We start from the raw sequence: 16318 nt of genomic DNA, 5'->3' as shown, positions 1-16318 counted from the left end.
TGAACATAGTCAAATAATTGTTTGTTTGATTTGTGTTATTTGATTTGATGTAGTTGGTTTGGTTCTCACAATATAATTGCTCAAAGCCAAATTGGAGCTTTGTGCCCTGCAGTACCTTATATTATATTCCAAGTTCTATCAATGGTGAAAGCATACTTTAGGGCTGTTTAAAACAGTGGTTGCCAATCTTCTTTTAATTAACCCTTAATTTTTTCAACAGTTTAATTTTATAAATACTCAACTGATATTAACAGACTACAAATTAATATGCCATATTATGTAAAAATATGCATAAAAACTAATTATTTTTTGTTTACTTTTCAATATTGTTTCAAAAATATTGGGTTATCTTCGATAATAGTATTCTAGAAACAGATGTAGGCGCCCCCTTTAGAACTGGCTAGCGCTTCCCTTAGGGGGCGCGCCCCGCAATTTGGAAACCGCTGGTTTAAGACATTCGTATGGACAGAGAGAAATAAAATTATTGTTAAACATCAGAACACGGCAATACGATTATACTAGATATTATTTATCGCACTACTGGAAACAAATACATTATGTTTTGTAATGCAAATTTATGTATAATTATTTTTGTAATAAAAGCACAGATTTCTGTGCTAATGTATGATTTAATCGTACGACGCATTTCATTTTCATAACATCGTCGAAACCTTATTTTCTTTGACACTTCTTTTTTTGTTTACTAATACTTATAATAAATACACGGTTAAAAAAACGAAAATTTTATGATTTTATAAAAAGGACTAAAGGTTTTTGGTTTTATAATAAGATAAATAAAAAATCTGTTAACAAAACCACAAATAAAATTACTCTATAACCTAAAACCTATAACTAATGATGACTATATAAATAAAACCAGAAGTTTATAAAATCATGGTCACTTTAAATAAATATTTATCTCAATTAAGTAGCAATAAACTTTTTCTCTAAAATATAAAATATTTTAGTTTATCTAATAATGCTGATTATTTATATACAAAGTTTCTTTAAAGAATGTTACAAAAATTCAATTAATTTATTGATAAATCTATATGCATTTAATTGTTAAAATTTTTATAACCTATTGAAATTAAAACTACCAGATATACAGATATATTGATATGTAATTTTTCTTTTTTATTAGTTTGTCTGAAGATATAATAACGGGATAGGTAAAACAAATGTGCTAGTTTAAATCGAAAAATAAACTAAATTATGAAATTAATTATAATATAGTTTTTAAATAAAGATATGTAATAAAAATAATGAAAATAGACCATTGAATTGAATAGGTGGCAAAGGGATTGGTAAATATCGTCAATATTTAAAGAAAGATACCATAAGGGTATTAATGATTTTTATAAAAATGAACCGAGGTTTTATCAGTTTAGGAAAGAAAATAGAGTTAAATATAATGATGGATATTTTTCGGAACACATGTTTCAAATTAAATGTGCGATTGTTGAATGGATGTGGGGTCTTAATAACACATAATTCTATCATTTCGAGAAAAGAAAGATCAATTACTGTATGAATTTTACAGAAAGAACAATTTTGTTAAACCATCTAATTTATTAACTTCCCGTATTTCATTTAATTTCGAATATTGATCATTATAGAATGATATAACATGGATATAGCTTTTTAGATAAGAAGAAAATTAAAATTTAAATTATGTAAATTATCTGAATGGCAAGTTTGTAAATAAGAGGCCAAATAATTTTATATTAAAAAAACAAATTTACTGCTTTTTATAGACTTACGCAATAGTTCTAATATTGCAATAAAATGAGTTTGTTACTCATATCGCAATAAAATGAGTTGTCTTTTATTTTGTATATTAATAAAAATATTAATCATTCACATGCCATGAAGCCGAATTTTGATTTATGTACCAACAAGCACTTCTATGTTTTTTGTATTGTGTTATTTCTAGTCTAGACACTTACTAATGTTTATTTTTCATCAACAGCAACAAAAATTTCTCAAGCGGCCCGGCGATGATCCGACCGGCGATCCAACATTCGACGGCCCAGCCGTTAAGATGCAATGCTCGCAGCAGCAGCAGCAGCAATCGCAGCAGCAGATGCAGCAGACTGAAGCTCTCACCAAATTCTCGGTCGAAATCGTGCAGCAGTTGGAATTTACGACATCTGCGGCTAACTCACAGCCGCAGCAAATTTCAACGAATGTCACTGTTAAGGTAAAAAAGATGGCAGAGTTATAAAGTTATATATAATATATTGCACTTCTATTTTTCTGAACAAAAATACTTTTTTTTTTCCAAAAAAATATTTAATTTTTTATTTATGTTTATAATCTACATTTTGGTGATATGGAACATCTTCTTCTGCAGGATCATTGATATTGTGTAATTAAACGCTGTTTAGAAAAAAACGCTGTTCAAAAAAATAATAATAGCCGTTCAGAAAAACTTTAATGAAAAATATAGAAACCTGTATTTAACACATCACCATAAGTCAGTAGGATTATTTATATTTTTAACTTCCCGTAGGGCAAGTTATAGTAATCGCAAAAAAATCGAAAATGAAAATTTTTATATATCTTTACGTTTCAAAGGTTTCTGAACATTTTGGCATACCTTAGAAAAAATGGATGTATGTGTGGGGTGTGTGTGTGTTGTGTGTATGTGTGTGTGTATGTATGTACGTGTGTGTATGTATGTGCGGATACAAATTTTCGTCGACGATTTCGGGAACACGGATCAACCGATTTGAATAATTCAAAGAACATTCGATTCGTATTGATAAGGAGACGTGCTGATTAGTTTTTGGCGAAGGCAGGTCTAGCCGTTCCGAAGATACGGGGCAAAAAGTGCCGAAAACGGTAACTCAGTTTTTAAGAGAACGGAGCGTCCGATTTAAATAATTCAAAAAACATTTCACTTGTATTGACAAGATGAAGAATCGATCAAATTTTCATAAAGGTAGGTCTAGCGGTTTCGGAGATATGGAGGAAAAAGTAAAAAAATGAGCCATTTGGCGGTCAAAAAATGATCATTAGACATATGCACATCAAATTATCAGATATTTTATAGAGATTTTAACAATAAGTATACATTTTGTTAACATTCCTATGGGTTCCGTACCAATGCTTATGCGTTAGACAGCAACGCGGCGCTTACGCGCTTTATATTTTGTCCCTATGCAGTTAAATCAGTACGATAGCTTTGAAAAAAAGTTCAGATCTTCCACAATATGTCAAATAAGAAGAAAAAAAATTTTTTTCAAAAAAAAAAAAATTAAAAAAAAATTATTTTTTAAAAAAAATTTTTTTTTTTCAAAAAAAAGTAATTTTTGGTCCATATATATAGTTTCTCAAAAATGTTATTTTTTCAAAGTACATTTTTTTCAAAAACGTTAATCGTTTTTAAAAAATTAATAATATTTGGTACGGGAAGTTCCAGCAATTTGCCTTAAGGCACGATGCCTTAATTGCCTTAAGACAGAATTCCACTTACAGCTAGTTTAAATTTTGAATAATTCGTAATTGAAATGCCTACTTTAGTATTTAATATAGAAGGATTAGACAGCTCCTCTTACTTTTTTTAAGTAAAATTTATGCTTTATTAGGAAAATATGATTTAAAATTAAGTAAAAAACACCCACTGTCTGACAGTGTGGTGAAAAATTATTCGATTACTACAATGGATTTATGAAATAGAGATTTGTGGAAAGAGGTGTATGTATTTATCACTTAGGGGTATGAAAAATAGTTACCAATTCTCAGACCTACTGAATACGCATATAAAATTCGATTTGAATTGGTAAAGCCGTTTCGGAGGAGTACGGTAACGAGCTTTGTGATACGAGACTTTTATATACAAGTGAATAGTAAAAAACTTATTGTTTTTAATTTATCTAAATAAAATTGGTTCGTCACATTTTCTTATGCAAACTAAAATTCTTTATTTAACATGTTACTTATTATTAGATTTGGGTCAAATTTGCTGCACCGTTTTACTCTATAACTTATTACCAATATAAACTTCTCTTCATAATGTTTCCTAGAATACTTTGTCCTCATAACCGATAAAGTCTCCTAATCGTTTTGCATAGTGCCAATTCACAATTGCACCAGAACACTATGAATTGGTTGTTGTTTTGATGGAGTATGCGTCATTTATTGGATAAGATGAAAGACTGATGAAGGGCTGATGCAGCCCTTCGAATTGTCCAGTCTTGTATATACTAGAATTCTCTTTAGATCGTTATCGCACAAAGCTTTTGTATGCGATTCATTTTTCATCCCCAATGATCATCTGTTTAAGAAGTGGGCTAATTTCTTTGCAATTTGCTAATGCTTTTTGCAGATTGAACTCTTATTTTTGAACTCAGCTTTGAGCAGATGATTTAAAATTGTTTCATTTTGAAACAATTAGTAGATTTTGGGCGATAGTACCAGTAAAATTGCGATTATCAGATATGTAGAATACTAGCCCTTTACCCGCTATTTTGCCTGTTATCATTTCAAGTAAAATTTTGATACCACATTTGCTGGCCAAAGTTGGTATCAAACCCAGAATCCATATTTATCTGCTCGAATAACATGAGATTTCGTTAGTTAAAAAGCTGAGTTAATTTATTAACAACCCTATAATCTATAAAGAATACTAGCTTTTTACTTTTAATTTTAGTTTCTATTGTATTCTTGAGTGACTACAATGACAATAGAAGTAAATCTGCGACATTTTTAAATGCAATAAATAAAAAAATATATGTTCAAGCATGAATGTTAATGTAAATACCATTGAGCATTTATGAACAGTTTAACATAGCATTGCGAAATATTTAGTATGCGATATTATTTTATTATCTGATAAGAACTTAAAAGTTTAATTAGTATTCAGAATACAAACTTCATTCATAATATAAATATGGGACGAACTTAAATTTATGTTTTGTTGGGATGAAGTATAGAAGCATTATACCCTCTTGATGTGGTGAGTGGACTTTTAGTAAGGACTTAGAACTTATGTTATATTGTATTCATTTTCTCTAATGTGAGATTTGAACCAAATAGATAGAATTTTAATAATAACTAGTGGCTGGCTTGAACTTTCCGTACCAAAAATTATTTTTTTTAAAAAGATTAACATTTTTGAAAAAAAATTACTTTGAAAAAATTAGATTTTTGAGAAACTATATATTTTTGAAAAAACTATATTTTTTGGAAAAAGACTTTTTGAAAAAAAATGTTTTCTTCATTTTGAAATATTTTGGAAGTTTTGAACTTTTTTTCAAAGCAATCGTACTGCTTTAACTACATAGAGGCGAAATATCGAAGCGCGTAAGCGCCGCGTCGCCGTCTAACGGATCAACATCGGTATGGAACCGATAGAAATCTAAACAAAATTTATACTTAAATTTATACTTAATGGCATTTGTTTTTACTTTTCTCACAAGATATCCGAAACTGCTAGACCTGCCTTCATGAAAATTTAATCAGTTGTTCATCTTGTCAATACAAGTAATGTTTTTTGAATTATTACAATCGTTCTCTTACAAACTGAGTTACCGTTTGTGGCCAAAAACTAATCAGCACGTCTCCTTATCAGCAGCAATCGAATGTTTTTTGAATAATTGAAATCGGTTGAACCGTATTCCCGAAATCGTCCACGAAAATTTTTATTTGCACAAACACACACACGTACATCCATTTTTTCTAAGGTATGCCAAAATGTTCAGAAACTCTGAAACGTAAAGATATATAAAAAAAAATTCATTTTAGATTTTTTTGCGATTACTATAACTTACCCTACGGGAAGTTAATAATATCGCCTCCTCCTAGTTTTGATATTCTGTTTTATTACTATCAACAAGCTTATCTACTAGTATTTATAGATATATTTATATTTTAGCTAAATTTATGTTTATCGGAATTTAATTTTAATTCAAGCTAAAATTCTGAGGTTCACTTGTATACTTAAAATAAATAATTTTAACTTCATATTTCAATTCTTAGAATTATGAGATACATTCCTTCATTCTAAGTTTTGTTTGTAAGCTCTTATATTTCTCTATAAAATACAAATGATGAAATTTAAAGTACTTATAATAATCTATTGGAAATGATTTAATATTCCTCCAATATTTCATTACGGTACGGGAAGTTCCAGCAATTTTCCTTAATTCACGATGCCATGCACTGATAATTTTTTTATAATAGGAAGTTGAGGCTAATTGCAAATCCAATGGCCAATGCCATTCGACTTCTATTATGCCAAACGGTTGGATAATATCACCTTGTTCGATTCACATGTGACTCAAGTTTGTTTTATTTTCCAGCAACTTCTTTAATATCATTTATTTTGTAAACAAAAAATATATAATTTCCTGAACACGTAGTCATAATCTGAAGAATAATTCTTGGAAATTAAAAAACTGTTCAATAGTTATCAGACGAAGCTTATGTTGCCACTCACTAGAAATGGATTGGATAGGGATCAAATTATCCGTTTTCATAATATGTAATTTAGAATGCGTTTTCATTTTCACAAAGAAAGGATTCTGTAATATCATTTTTACGGTGATATTTAAATCTATTTTCAATAATAAAAAATTGCAGAAGAACTTCTTTCCAGTTTGCAGCAAATTGGCTTGCACTGTTTCATGAGTAGTCAACAGAGCTGTATTATGATTAAATTAACTTAATTTTCAATTATAAATTAGTTTTCAACTTTTGTGGATTATTGTGTAAAAAAGCGAAGTATTGTCTTTATTCATATGAAGATCAAGTCCAATTGCTCTGTTTTTTTAAAATGCATTTTATCGAAATTACCACTTATGCCTATTTTAGGTTTCTAATACACAATGTCCAATTGTAATTAAATGATTAATTCCATCATTAGATCAGATGTATCTTCGCTTGAATTTTTCCCTTTCGATTTATCAATTGTTTACACCTTTATGTGTAATTCAACCTTCTATTTCCTGGCTACCAGGTGTAGTGCCATGGGCTTTACTCAAAACAAAATACTTGTTTTATCGCAAGCCCAATATGATACCGTGGAAAGAAGTACATTAGTATAAACATTAACATAAGTTTAAAACGATATGTCATTAAAAATAATGACAAATTTTATGATGTTGTTACAATCATTAAATGTATATATAAATTTGATCTAAGCGTAAATGTAATTTGATACTTGCGGAATATACCACACCTCAAAAGATTGCAAAAATTGTTAGAGATAAGATGTCGTTGAGAAATATTTCAGAAATTTATATTACTTGGTTGATAAATGTGTCATTATCTTTGAAGCAAACTTTCGAAAATACTTGTAGACATATTTAACATGTGATACATGTAGAACCAAAATAGTAAATGATACAAATCGTTTTTATTTATCTTAGTGATCAAAATTATATTTTCATAATGATAATTTTCAAAACACTATAGTGAAAATTTAAATTTAAAGTCAATGTTACCTCTATCCAGATGTCATAAAGCGTCATTTTTTATTTCTTCATCAAATTTACCACATGGGGCGTTCATTAATCAAGTGAGCGATTTTTTTATGGATTTTTGGAACCCCATCTCAACATTGATGATACATGGTGAAAATTAAAATTACCCGCGTCCACCAAACATCACGTGTATTTTGAGCAACTTAAAAGTATTCGAACGAAATTTGGAAATTATGAAAAAATCCTAATATATTTTTATTTTTTGAAAATTCAGGTAAAGAATAAATACACGTGATATCTTACTAGGCCCCACCCTTCGCCATGTGATATTTTGTGATTTTTTGTCAAACCTCCCTCCTTCTAGAAGCCTCACGTGATTAAAGGACACCCGCTCAATAAAAAATATTAGCAAAAGGTATCCATAAATTTTCTACAAAACTTGAAAATCTATAATGCATATCATACTAAATTTATAAATTAAATTGTTTTTGAAATCATTTCATTAATTATTGGGAGATTTTTTATAAAGATGCACTTTTTTATTTTATTTTATTTGGCCTCTTATTTACAAACTAGCCATATACAAAATTTCCTACAATAAAGATGCAATAGAATATTTTGAATGTTTTTAGATATGTGAACAGCACACATACTTTGTGTACGTTGTTTTTCTAAAAAAGTGTAATAGAACATTATTAAATTTAATCAATGCAATCTATAAATCGGATGAATGTTTTTTCTTACTATAATCAGAATCGAATTACTGAAGAGTTTCGTCAAGTGTTAATAAAATTCTATTGATATCTGCGAATTTCAGAACTATATATGTTCTATGAGCTATTGCAATGTAAATTCTTAGCCTAGTGTAACTTGAGCTACTACAACCTACAACCCAGATTTTTATCTATACTGTTGAGATATACGATATATTGCAGAAATGTCCCCAATAGGCTATTTTCACTTAGCATCAAGTGGAAATCTGACATCATTACTGCTTGATATCAAGCTGTCTCAGATTAAATGACTTGGTATCGCACATTTAAAATGAAAGTTGATGAACTGTTTCTTAATCTATCAGTTCAGATATCCTGGAAAAACTGGGAAGTTAAAATTGGCAGACACAGACTTATCCTTTTCTTTTGAATTTGAATTTTGAATTTTCTATATGCTATCATCTACTCATCTGGATATAAAAAATACTATGTTATCGAATTTAATATTTTGGTAAGTTTTCTACTTACTTACTCACGTGAAACGTTCAATAAAAGTTTTTATTCAACGAATATCAATATTTCTATTTAATCACTATTTTAACCATTGACGAAATTACTTCCTGAGCAACCCAACAGTTTTTATCTAAACATGTAGAATGTTAATTAAGCCTAAGTCTCTATGGGCTTGCCTAACTTTCAGGTCACATTTCAAATTTTTTAACATTTTACCAAATAATATTTTTAATATTTTACCTTCGTGAGATGACGCAAAATCTTAATTCTACAACGTTGTAAAGACAACCAATATCAATATTTATGATCTTTGCTAGGCTTTTCAGCCTGAAATTTTGATAGCCAGAATTGCGAACATTAGGGCTGCTGTGACTTAAGTCACATAATTCATCAATAACAAAAAATATGTTCAAACTGAATTTTATATTTCCGATTTGAATATATAGGTTTATATTACTTATTATTTGTATCTTTTTTTTGGATGTTAAACAAAAATTCAGCTCATAGAGGATTAACTTAATCATTAAATTTATAAAAAGGAAATTGAAATTTAAACTTTTTCAAATATAATATTTATCGAAGCCGGTGTCGAGATCATCACATAATATTTATCTAGCAAGGCATTAAAATTTTATTTCATCTAGTTCAGGCAGGAAAAGGCCATGGCAATCCAATAACAATTGCAAAAATTTGTTAAACCGACATTCTTTCGATCGACATTAGTATTTCAATAAAAACTGAACGAATGATACGGATATTTCGTTTTGTACGTAAGAAAGTTCATACATCTTTAGGTTGGAACGTAATTTTATCTCAATTTTGAAGTGGGCGAATAGGAAGCGGAGTTATTAGATTCATTATATTGAAAATGTCATATGACGCACAAACAGAGACCATTTCAAAAACATTTCTATTTAAAGATGATATCCTTTTTAATGATGATTAAAAATAAACTTGTTATCCTCGATCCAAATTTGATCCAATACCGCTTTATTGTTAATATTATATGTTATTGAGTACGTATTATTGAGTACGTTATGGCATCGATATCAAGTATTTGAAATTCGCAAATATATATCATAAATGTTTTGCTTTAGCTATTGTATTGTATTAGTGCTTCATACCAAACTATTGTCATAACAGACGTCGGTTTTTAAAATAACAAAAATGATATGGACGATGGAGAATTCGATTGCTAATCCACTAATAACAATGGCCGACTGTACGCGATAGTGCTTGTGTTTTGAAGATATAATTTTAATTAAATTCTGCCAAAGAACAACATTTTTGTTTCTACAATCAACGCGTTTATGCATTATGGTAATATAAAAAATCTTGCACTCCACTTTTGGTCTTCTAACGTGATGTGTTAAATGCAATAAATTCCGTGGCTGAAGTTGTTAATTATTAATAGTGATTATTGATTTTAAAATCGTATTTTGAATTGATATTACTAGTGCAAGGACAATGTTTATTATGGGCTATTGAATTATTTGTGTTATGTTTATGCAAATGTTTCTGTTTTACCGTTTATAGAGCATGCATATCTAATTAAATTTTAACGAAAATTATATTTTATGCTACAAATATTGGTCATTTAGTGCGTATGTTATATATAATTAATTCTTAGCTCATTACTTGATGGAATTATAAATCAATCATATCATTGTTAGCAAAACCTACAACATTGTGATGTGGTTTTCATTCGAGGATATGGTGCGTTAGTTAAGATGCGCCAATAGAATGATTGTATTGGCGAACGTGTTGATGGAACAGATTTCAAAATTTTTCCTTATTGTGTTAGATTTATTTTAATGATCACAATGTTCTGTGGTTCCATTTTACTCAATGGACTAAGCGGAGCCACTTCATTATGCACTTTGTATCAGCGTTATTTGTTATAAAATTTATATACTGAAATTATAATAATTTTAATACGCAATCAATATTTAATACAAATTTAATATACTATTTACTTAATAATTAAAAAAAACTTTACATAAATATTAGTTAAATAACCAATGAAGCAGTTTAAAACTCTTAGATCCCTCCGAAATTAGATGTTTTTATCACAACCAGTAATTTGAGTTGCCACAATTATATTATTTCTTTTCCAGGCCTTAACTTCCACGAAAACCGAACCACCATCTTCCTGTTCAACTCCCTCTTCCACGACGACAGAGCAGCAGCAAAGTAATCAACTACTGCAGCAGCTGAAGCAAGAGCCTCTAACGTCACCGGCTTCTGGGGCAGACTGTACAAATTCCAGTGTAGCCGGTGGCGATGAAGACGATGAGTTTGTAGATTTAGAACAGTGTGCTGCAGCTCTCGAGAAAGACGCTGCGGCAAATGGGGCTGCTGGCGGCGGTGGTTTTCCACGATTTGAGTTTTATGGTGCAGATCAAGCCATGTCTACTGAGCAATTGAATAATTTGCTTTCGGAATTGTCTGATATGCAAGGATTTGATTTTCCCGAACAGCAGTCACCGCAGCAGCAGCATCAGCAAAGAGTTGAGGATGAAAAACCATCACCGGCTATGTTGATGCAGCAGCAACAGCAAAATTCGACGGGTAAAATATAATATAAAATACTTATTAAAATAATTAAAATAATGCATATAGTTTTCATTAATTTAAATATTTGTCTTTTGCAGGTGGTAGGACGCCTAACTTCCATATGGACTTCCCTAAACCTGAATTATCACCTGCTGCACAAACCTTGAAGCATATGGCTGAACAACATCAGCACAAAAATAACCAGTATAATAGAGGTCCTTACGGTACGGATTTTGGAAATTATCAGCAACAAAATCCAGGACAACAGGTGAGAAATTTAAAAATAGTAAATTATATAAATAATATAATTATTTGTCTATTGATTACGAACTCATTCTGAATTCGTAATATTCAAAATAAGTTTATAAAGTGAAGAAAAATATTTTTGTTTTTTAACATTCATACAATATTAACAATATTCTTGGTTTATTTTATAGCAGGTGAAACAAGAACTCCTCTTCCCGCAACAGTCTTCTAAACAGCAGCAACAACAGTATTCTCCTTACGGATCACCAGGTCCAATGCCCGGAGGTGGTGTTGGTAGTCCAGGTGGTTATCCGGCACCACCGCGGCCGCCATCTTCTTCGGCTTCCTCCACGGCCAACACTCCTCCGGCAGCGGGTGGTGCGACTGCTGCAGCAGGCGGACAACAGCAGAGCGGGACCTTGCAGATAAAGCAGGCACAACAATTGCACATCTCACAGCCTATGACTGGACATCACGGATTACAGGTAGGATTTTTTCATGAAATTGAATTATAGGGAAATTTGAAGTAATTGTGATGTTTTTAGGCGCATTGATGTTTTAATGAATTCAAGCATCTATCCTTCATCATCATATCACCTGATTTTTATAGAACATTATTTGTAAGAGTTATATTGCTCATAATAAATGCCAAATACTCGATGTGCCAAACAACAATTTAAATACCTAATTTTTAAATTGCAATCGATATGGAGCGATGTCAACATGTGGATCTGAGTGTGAACTAGTACGAATTTCTATAACAACTTTAATGAAAAAATGATCAAATACATTTTATGGTATTTTCAACGAAATATTTACTACGTACAAGTTTTATATAACTAATTACTTAAGATTTAATATTGAAGATTTTTATATTTTATATTATATATGAATATTTTGATTAACTGATGAAAATAGTAGTTTTGTGATGATGAATATAAATGGTGAAGTGTTTCGGATTTAACTTCTGTTCATCCTTCTGAATTGGTTACTTGTGAATCAAATAAGATATATCTATGTCAGATTACGTACGGTTCATACTTATTATAATAGTTTTAAATTGTTTGTCTAGTTCAATATTATGAAATTTTGTATTTGGCCGCACAGCTCTGTTCTTCTTAAGACGTACCAGAAAATTTCTAAGAAGTTAACTTATGAATATTCTACAATAAAATGGTAATGTTGTGAAATCGTTCGTAAATACTATTGAATGATTTGAATTTTAAATTTCACTGATTTGCGCTCGTTTTGTTGTTTTACGTATGTTCTATATATCGCAGTATTACGAATAAAACAATTGATGAAACTGATAAAATTATACACACTCACAAATTTATTTATGTCGGATTTTAGTTTATAGAAGTGGGATTAATTAACTTCTCGAGGTAGAAGAAATCCGATTTGTTAATTTTATGTTTTCTCGAAGTTCCATGTCATTCTTGAGCGATTGAGACCAATGTTAGAAAAAAGTATGTGTGTATGTGAGCATATTTTTCTATTTTTCGTGCAGTATTTTCATAAGCGACATTCGGACCAATTTCAAAAATTTTAAAATTTAGGGATTTGTGTTGATTAGTTTTGCGCAATGATCGACTAAGCCGTTTCTTTGCAGTTAGCATAAAAGTGCTTTTTTGTAATCGTTTTCGCATAGTTTTTACTGTCTCAACTTTATGGATTTGTTTATTGTTCACGGAAATTAATTAATAATTATCTAAATAGATTCTTTAGATTTGTGTCACCTAGCTGAAGTGTACAAAACTTTTCTATAGTGGTATAACAAAATGTTACTAAAATATTAGTTTAAATGGTTAAATAATATAAAGCACTACGCATCTGATATACGTAATCGTACCACTATTTTCTTATACCAGATGCTTAATATTTCACAAAATAGTTTAAGTTTAAAAAAATGTTTCATTGGTTTTGATGAAATTCAACATGTCGATAAAGTTTATGCACACTAAATAGTTCTACGAAAATTGATTGAATTATATAAATTCATTAAAATTTAGAATAATGGGCGCTTTCAGGACATACAACGTTACAGATATTATGAACGTATTTGGGAGATATCAATTGGAAAATGCAATGTTTAGTTTTAAGTGAAAGTGGAAACTTTAATTTCAAAATAAACCGTTAAACATATTAACTAAATAGTTAAATCTCAATTTGTCCGAGAATATTTCAAACAATCAATTTCCGATATGTGTAATAAGTCAAGTATTACACATATCGGAAAGTTCTTGCAACTGGCAGAATGCCACCTACACTATTTGGTTATAGTATTTTTTTTTCAAAGTTTTGTGTTCTTGTTTTAATACTGAGCAATGTTAAATAAATAATTTATAATTAATATAAAAATTAATAATTTAAATATTTGTTATTTTTCAATTCGATAATTTGGCTGAAAAATATTCAAGATATTATATAAATATCCATTTTATATTATATGCATAAAAATGTTTAGTTTTTTATATTATTATATTGATATTATATATTCCAAATCCGCCGACGGATTTCTTGTTTAACTTCCCGTAGGGTAAGTTACAGTAATTGCAAAAATCGAAAATGGATTTTTTTTGCATATCTTTACGTTTCAGAGGTTTCTGAACATTTTGGCGGATACAAGTTTTTGTCGACGATTTTGAGAATGCGAATTAACCGATTTGAATGATTCAAAAAGCAATTTCTATAGATGGGGAAACGTGCTGATTAATTTTTGGCAGGTTCAACCGTTTGGCCGAAAATGGCAATTTAGATTTTGAAAGAACGAAGTGTCCAATTTTAATGATTCAAAAACATTTTATTTCTATTGACAAAGTGAAGAACTGATTACATTTTTAGAAACGCTGGTCCAGCCGTTTCGGATATCTAATCAAAAAAGTAAAAAAAGATGCCTTTTGCTGCTACATATGCACATCAAACTATAGAATATATTATAGAGATTTTTAATACGAACAATTTTTGTTTACATTTTTATGGGTTCCGTATCAATGTTTATTCGTTAGACAACCGCGCGGCGCTTACGCGGTTAGGTATTTTGTCTATAAAACAGATACGCAGCGCGATTGCTTTGAAAAAAGTTCAAAATTTTCAAAAAAAGTCAAATTTTTCAAAAGTCATTTTTATCAAAAAGTTCTCAAACATCTCATTTTTTCAGTTTTCAAAAAATTTTGAAGCTATTTAAAAATTTAATTTTTGTTACGGGAAGTTCCAGCAGTTTGCCTTAAGGCACGGTGCCACCCACCACTTGTTCAATTTTCAAACGTGACAAAATAATTATGTAAATGACGTTCAACAGTTTTGAAAAAATAAAGATTATTTGACTAGGCTATCGCGAGGGATTATTCCAACCCTATATAAATCCAGCATATATATTTCAATAATGCGTTGGCTTTGGCGCGCTTTTTGCCGCGCACCCTATTCCGAGTGGAATCTTTTACGTGAATCAGTCATTGCATCCCTCTGCTCACCGTCCGTAGCATCGCGTCGGGTCGGCTCTGACATGGTTGTACGCACGTACGACCGTACGACGAGTGCGATATGCCGACGATAATGGGATAGCGACGGGATTATTTACTCAAATTATTTAAAGCAAATTTATTATGTAAGAAAATAATAAAAATCTTGTCAATTTTATAGTATATTAAAAGCCATTCAATTATTATTGGAATTTCCAAAGCTAAATCTGTTGTATGCATAATACAATACGAGCTCGATTAACCGGACTAATTGGTGTTGATAGGCATCCGGATAATCCAATGAATAAAGAATAATGTGTATTTATCAAAAACAACAAATACTTGCATATATATCAACGAAAATCAATATTTAATAAGAAATTAACATCCTTATATATATATATATATATATATATATATATATTTTCTCAAATTATATTACTTACATATACTAAACTGCAGCATAAATCGTGCAAAAATTCGAATTGTAAGTATGTATGCATGTATGTACATACATATAACTCTGTCGCTGTTGGTAGTCCGAATAATCGCGAATCCTTATAACTGAGGTCCAGATTATCGAGGTTCTACTGTAATTATTATGAAATTTCTTTATTAAAAAGATGGCAGCCGTTTCGAACATACGGGTCCGAAGAAGGGTTAAAAATAGCAATTCAGATTTTGAGAGAACGGAGCGATCGTATTGAATGTTTCAAAAAATATTGTACCTGCATTGTTGGAATAAAGATTTTTTTATACACGTAGTTTTTACAGCAATCAGAACTATTATATGTTCTATGAGCCGTAAAGAGCGCTGCTTATTACTAAGACGTCGTTGTTAATACATCGATTAACCCTATTTTATCTGAAATATATTTAACTTCCCGTAGGATAAGTTATAGTAATCGCCAAAAAATCGATAATGAAAATTTGTATATATCTTTATGTTTCAAAGGTTTCTGAAAATGTTGGCATACCTTAGAAGAAATGGATGTATGTGTGGGTGTATGTGAACGTATGTACGATTTCGAGAACACATATCAATCGATTTGAATGATTAAAAAAACATTCGATTCCTATTGACAAGCGGACGTGCTTATTAGATTTTGGCAAAGGCAGGTCTAGCCGTTTCAAAAATACGGGATAAAAAGTGCTAAAAATGGTATTTCAGTTTTTGAGAGAACGGAGCGTCCGATTTGAATGATTCAATAACATTTTACTTGTATTGACGAAATGAAACACTGGTGAAATTTTTGGGAAGCCAGCCTTTGCGGAGATCCAATAAAAAAACTAGTGGGGTGGGTGGGCCTTAAGGCAAATTGCTGGAACTTCCCGTACCGTAACGAAATGTTCGAGGAATACTGAATGTTTTCAAATAGATTATTATAAATATTGTAAC

At 30.2% G+C, this 16318-nt stretch overlaps 1 protein-coding gene across 1 annotated transcript in view; it reads left to right on the top strand.

Annotated features, from left to right (window-relative positions):
- The window catches only part of LOC113384728 (neurogenic protein mastermind-like), a 51435-nt gene that overhangs the window by 22427 nt on the left and 12690 nt on the right, over positions 1-16318 (top strand). Inside the window, exons 2-5 of the mRNA XM_026622491.1 lie at positions 1973-2203; positions 10774-11227; positions 11311-11480; positions 11650-11943. Coding sequence (XP_026478276.1) covers positions 1973-2203; positions 10774-11227; positions 11311-11480; positions 11650-11943 — 1149 coding nt within the window. The remainder of the gene's footprint in view (positions 1-1972; positions 2204-10773; positions 11228-11310; positions 11481-11649; positions 11944-16318) is intronic.

This window comes from Ctenocephalides felis, unplaced genomic scaffold, assembly GCF_003426905.1.
Source record: "Ctenocephalides felis isolate EL2017-DRISC unplaced genomic scaffold, ASM342690v1 CF-g0.4_SCAFFOLD_03571, whole genome shotgun sequence".
Classification (NCBI taxonomy): Eukaryota; Metazoa; Arthropoda; class Insecta; order Siphonaptera; family Pulicidae; genus Ctenocephalides; species Ctenocephalides felis.
The sequence above is the reverse complement of the archived record's forward strand: the minus strand, read 5'-3'. Positions and strand labels throughout refer to the sequence as shown.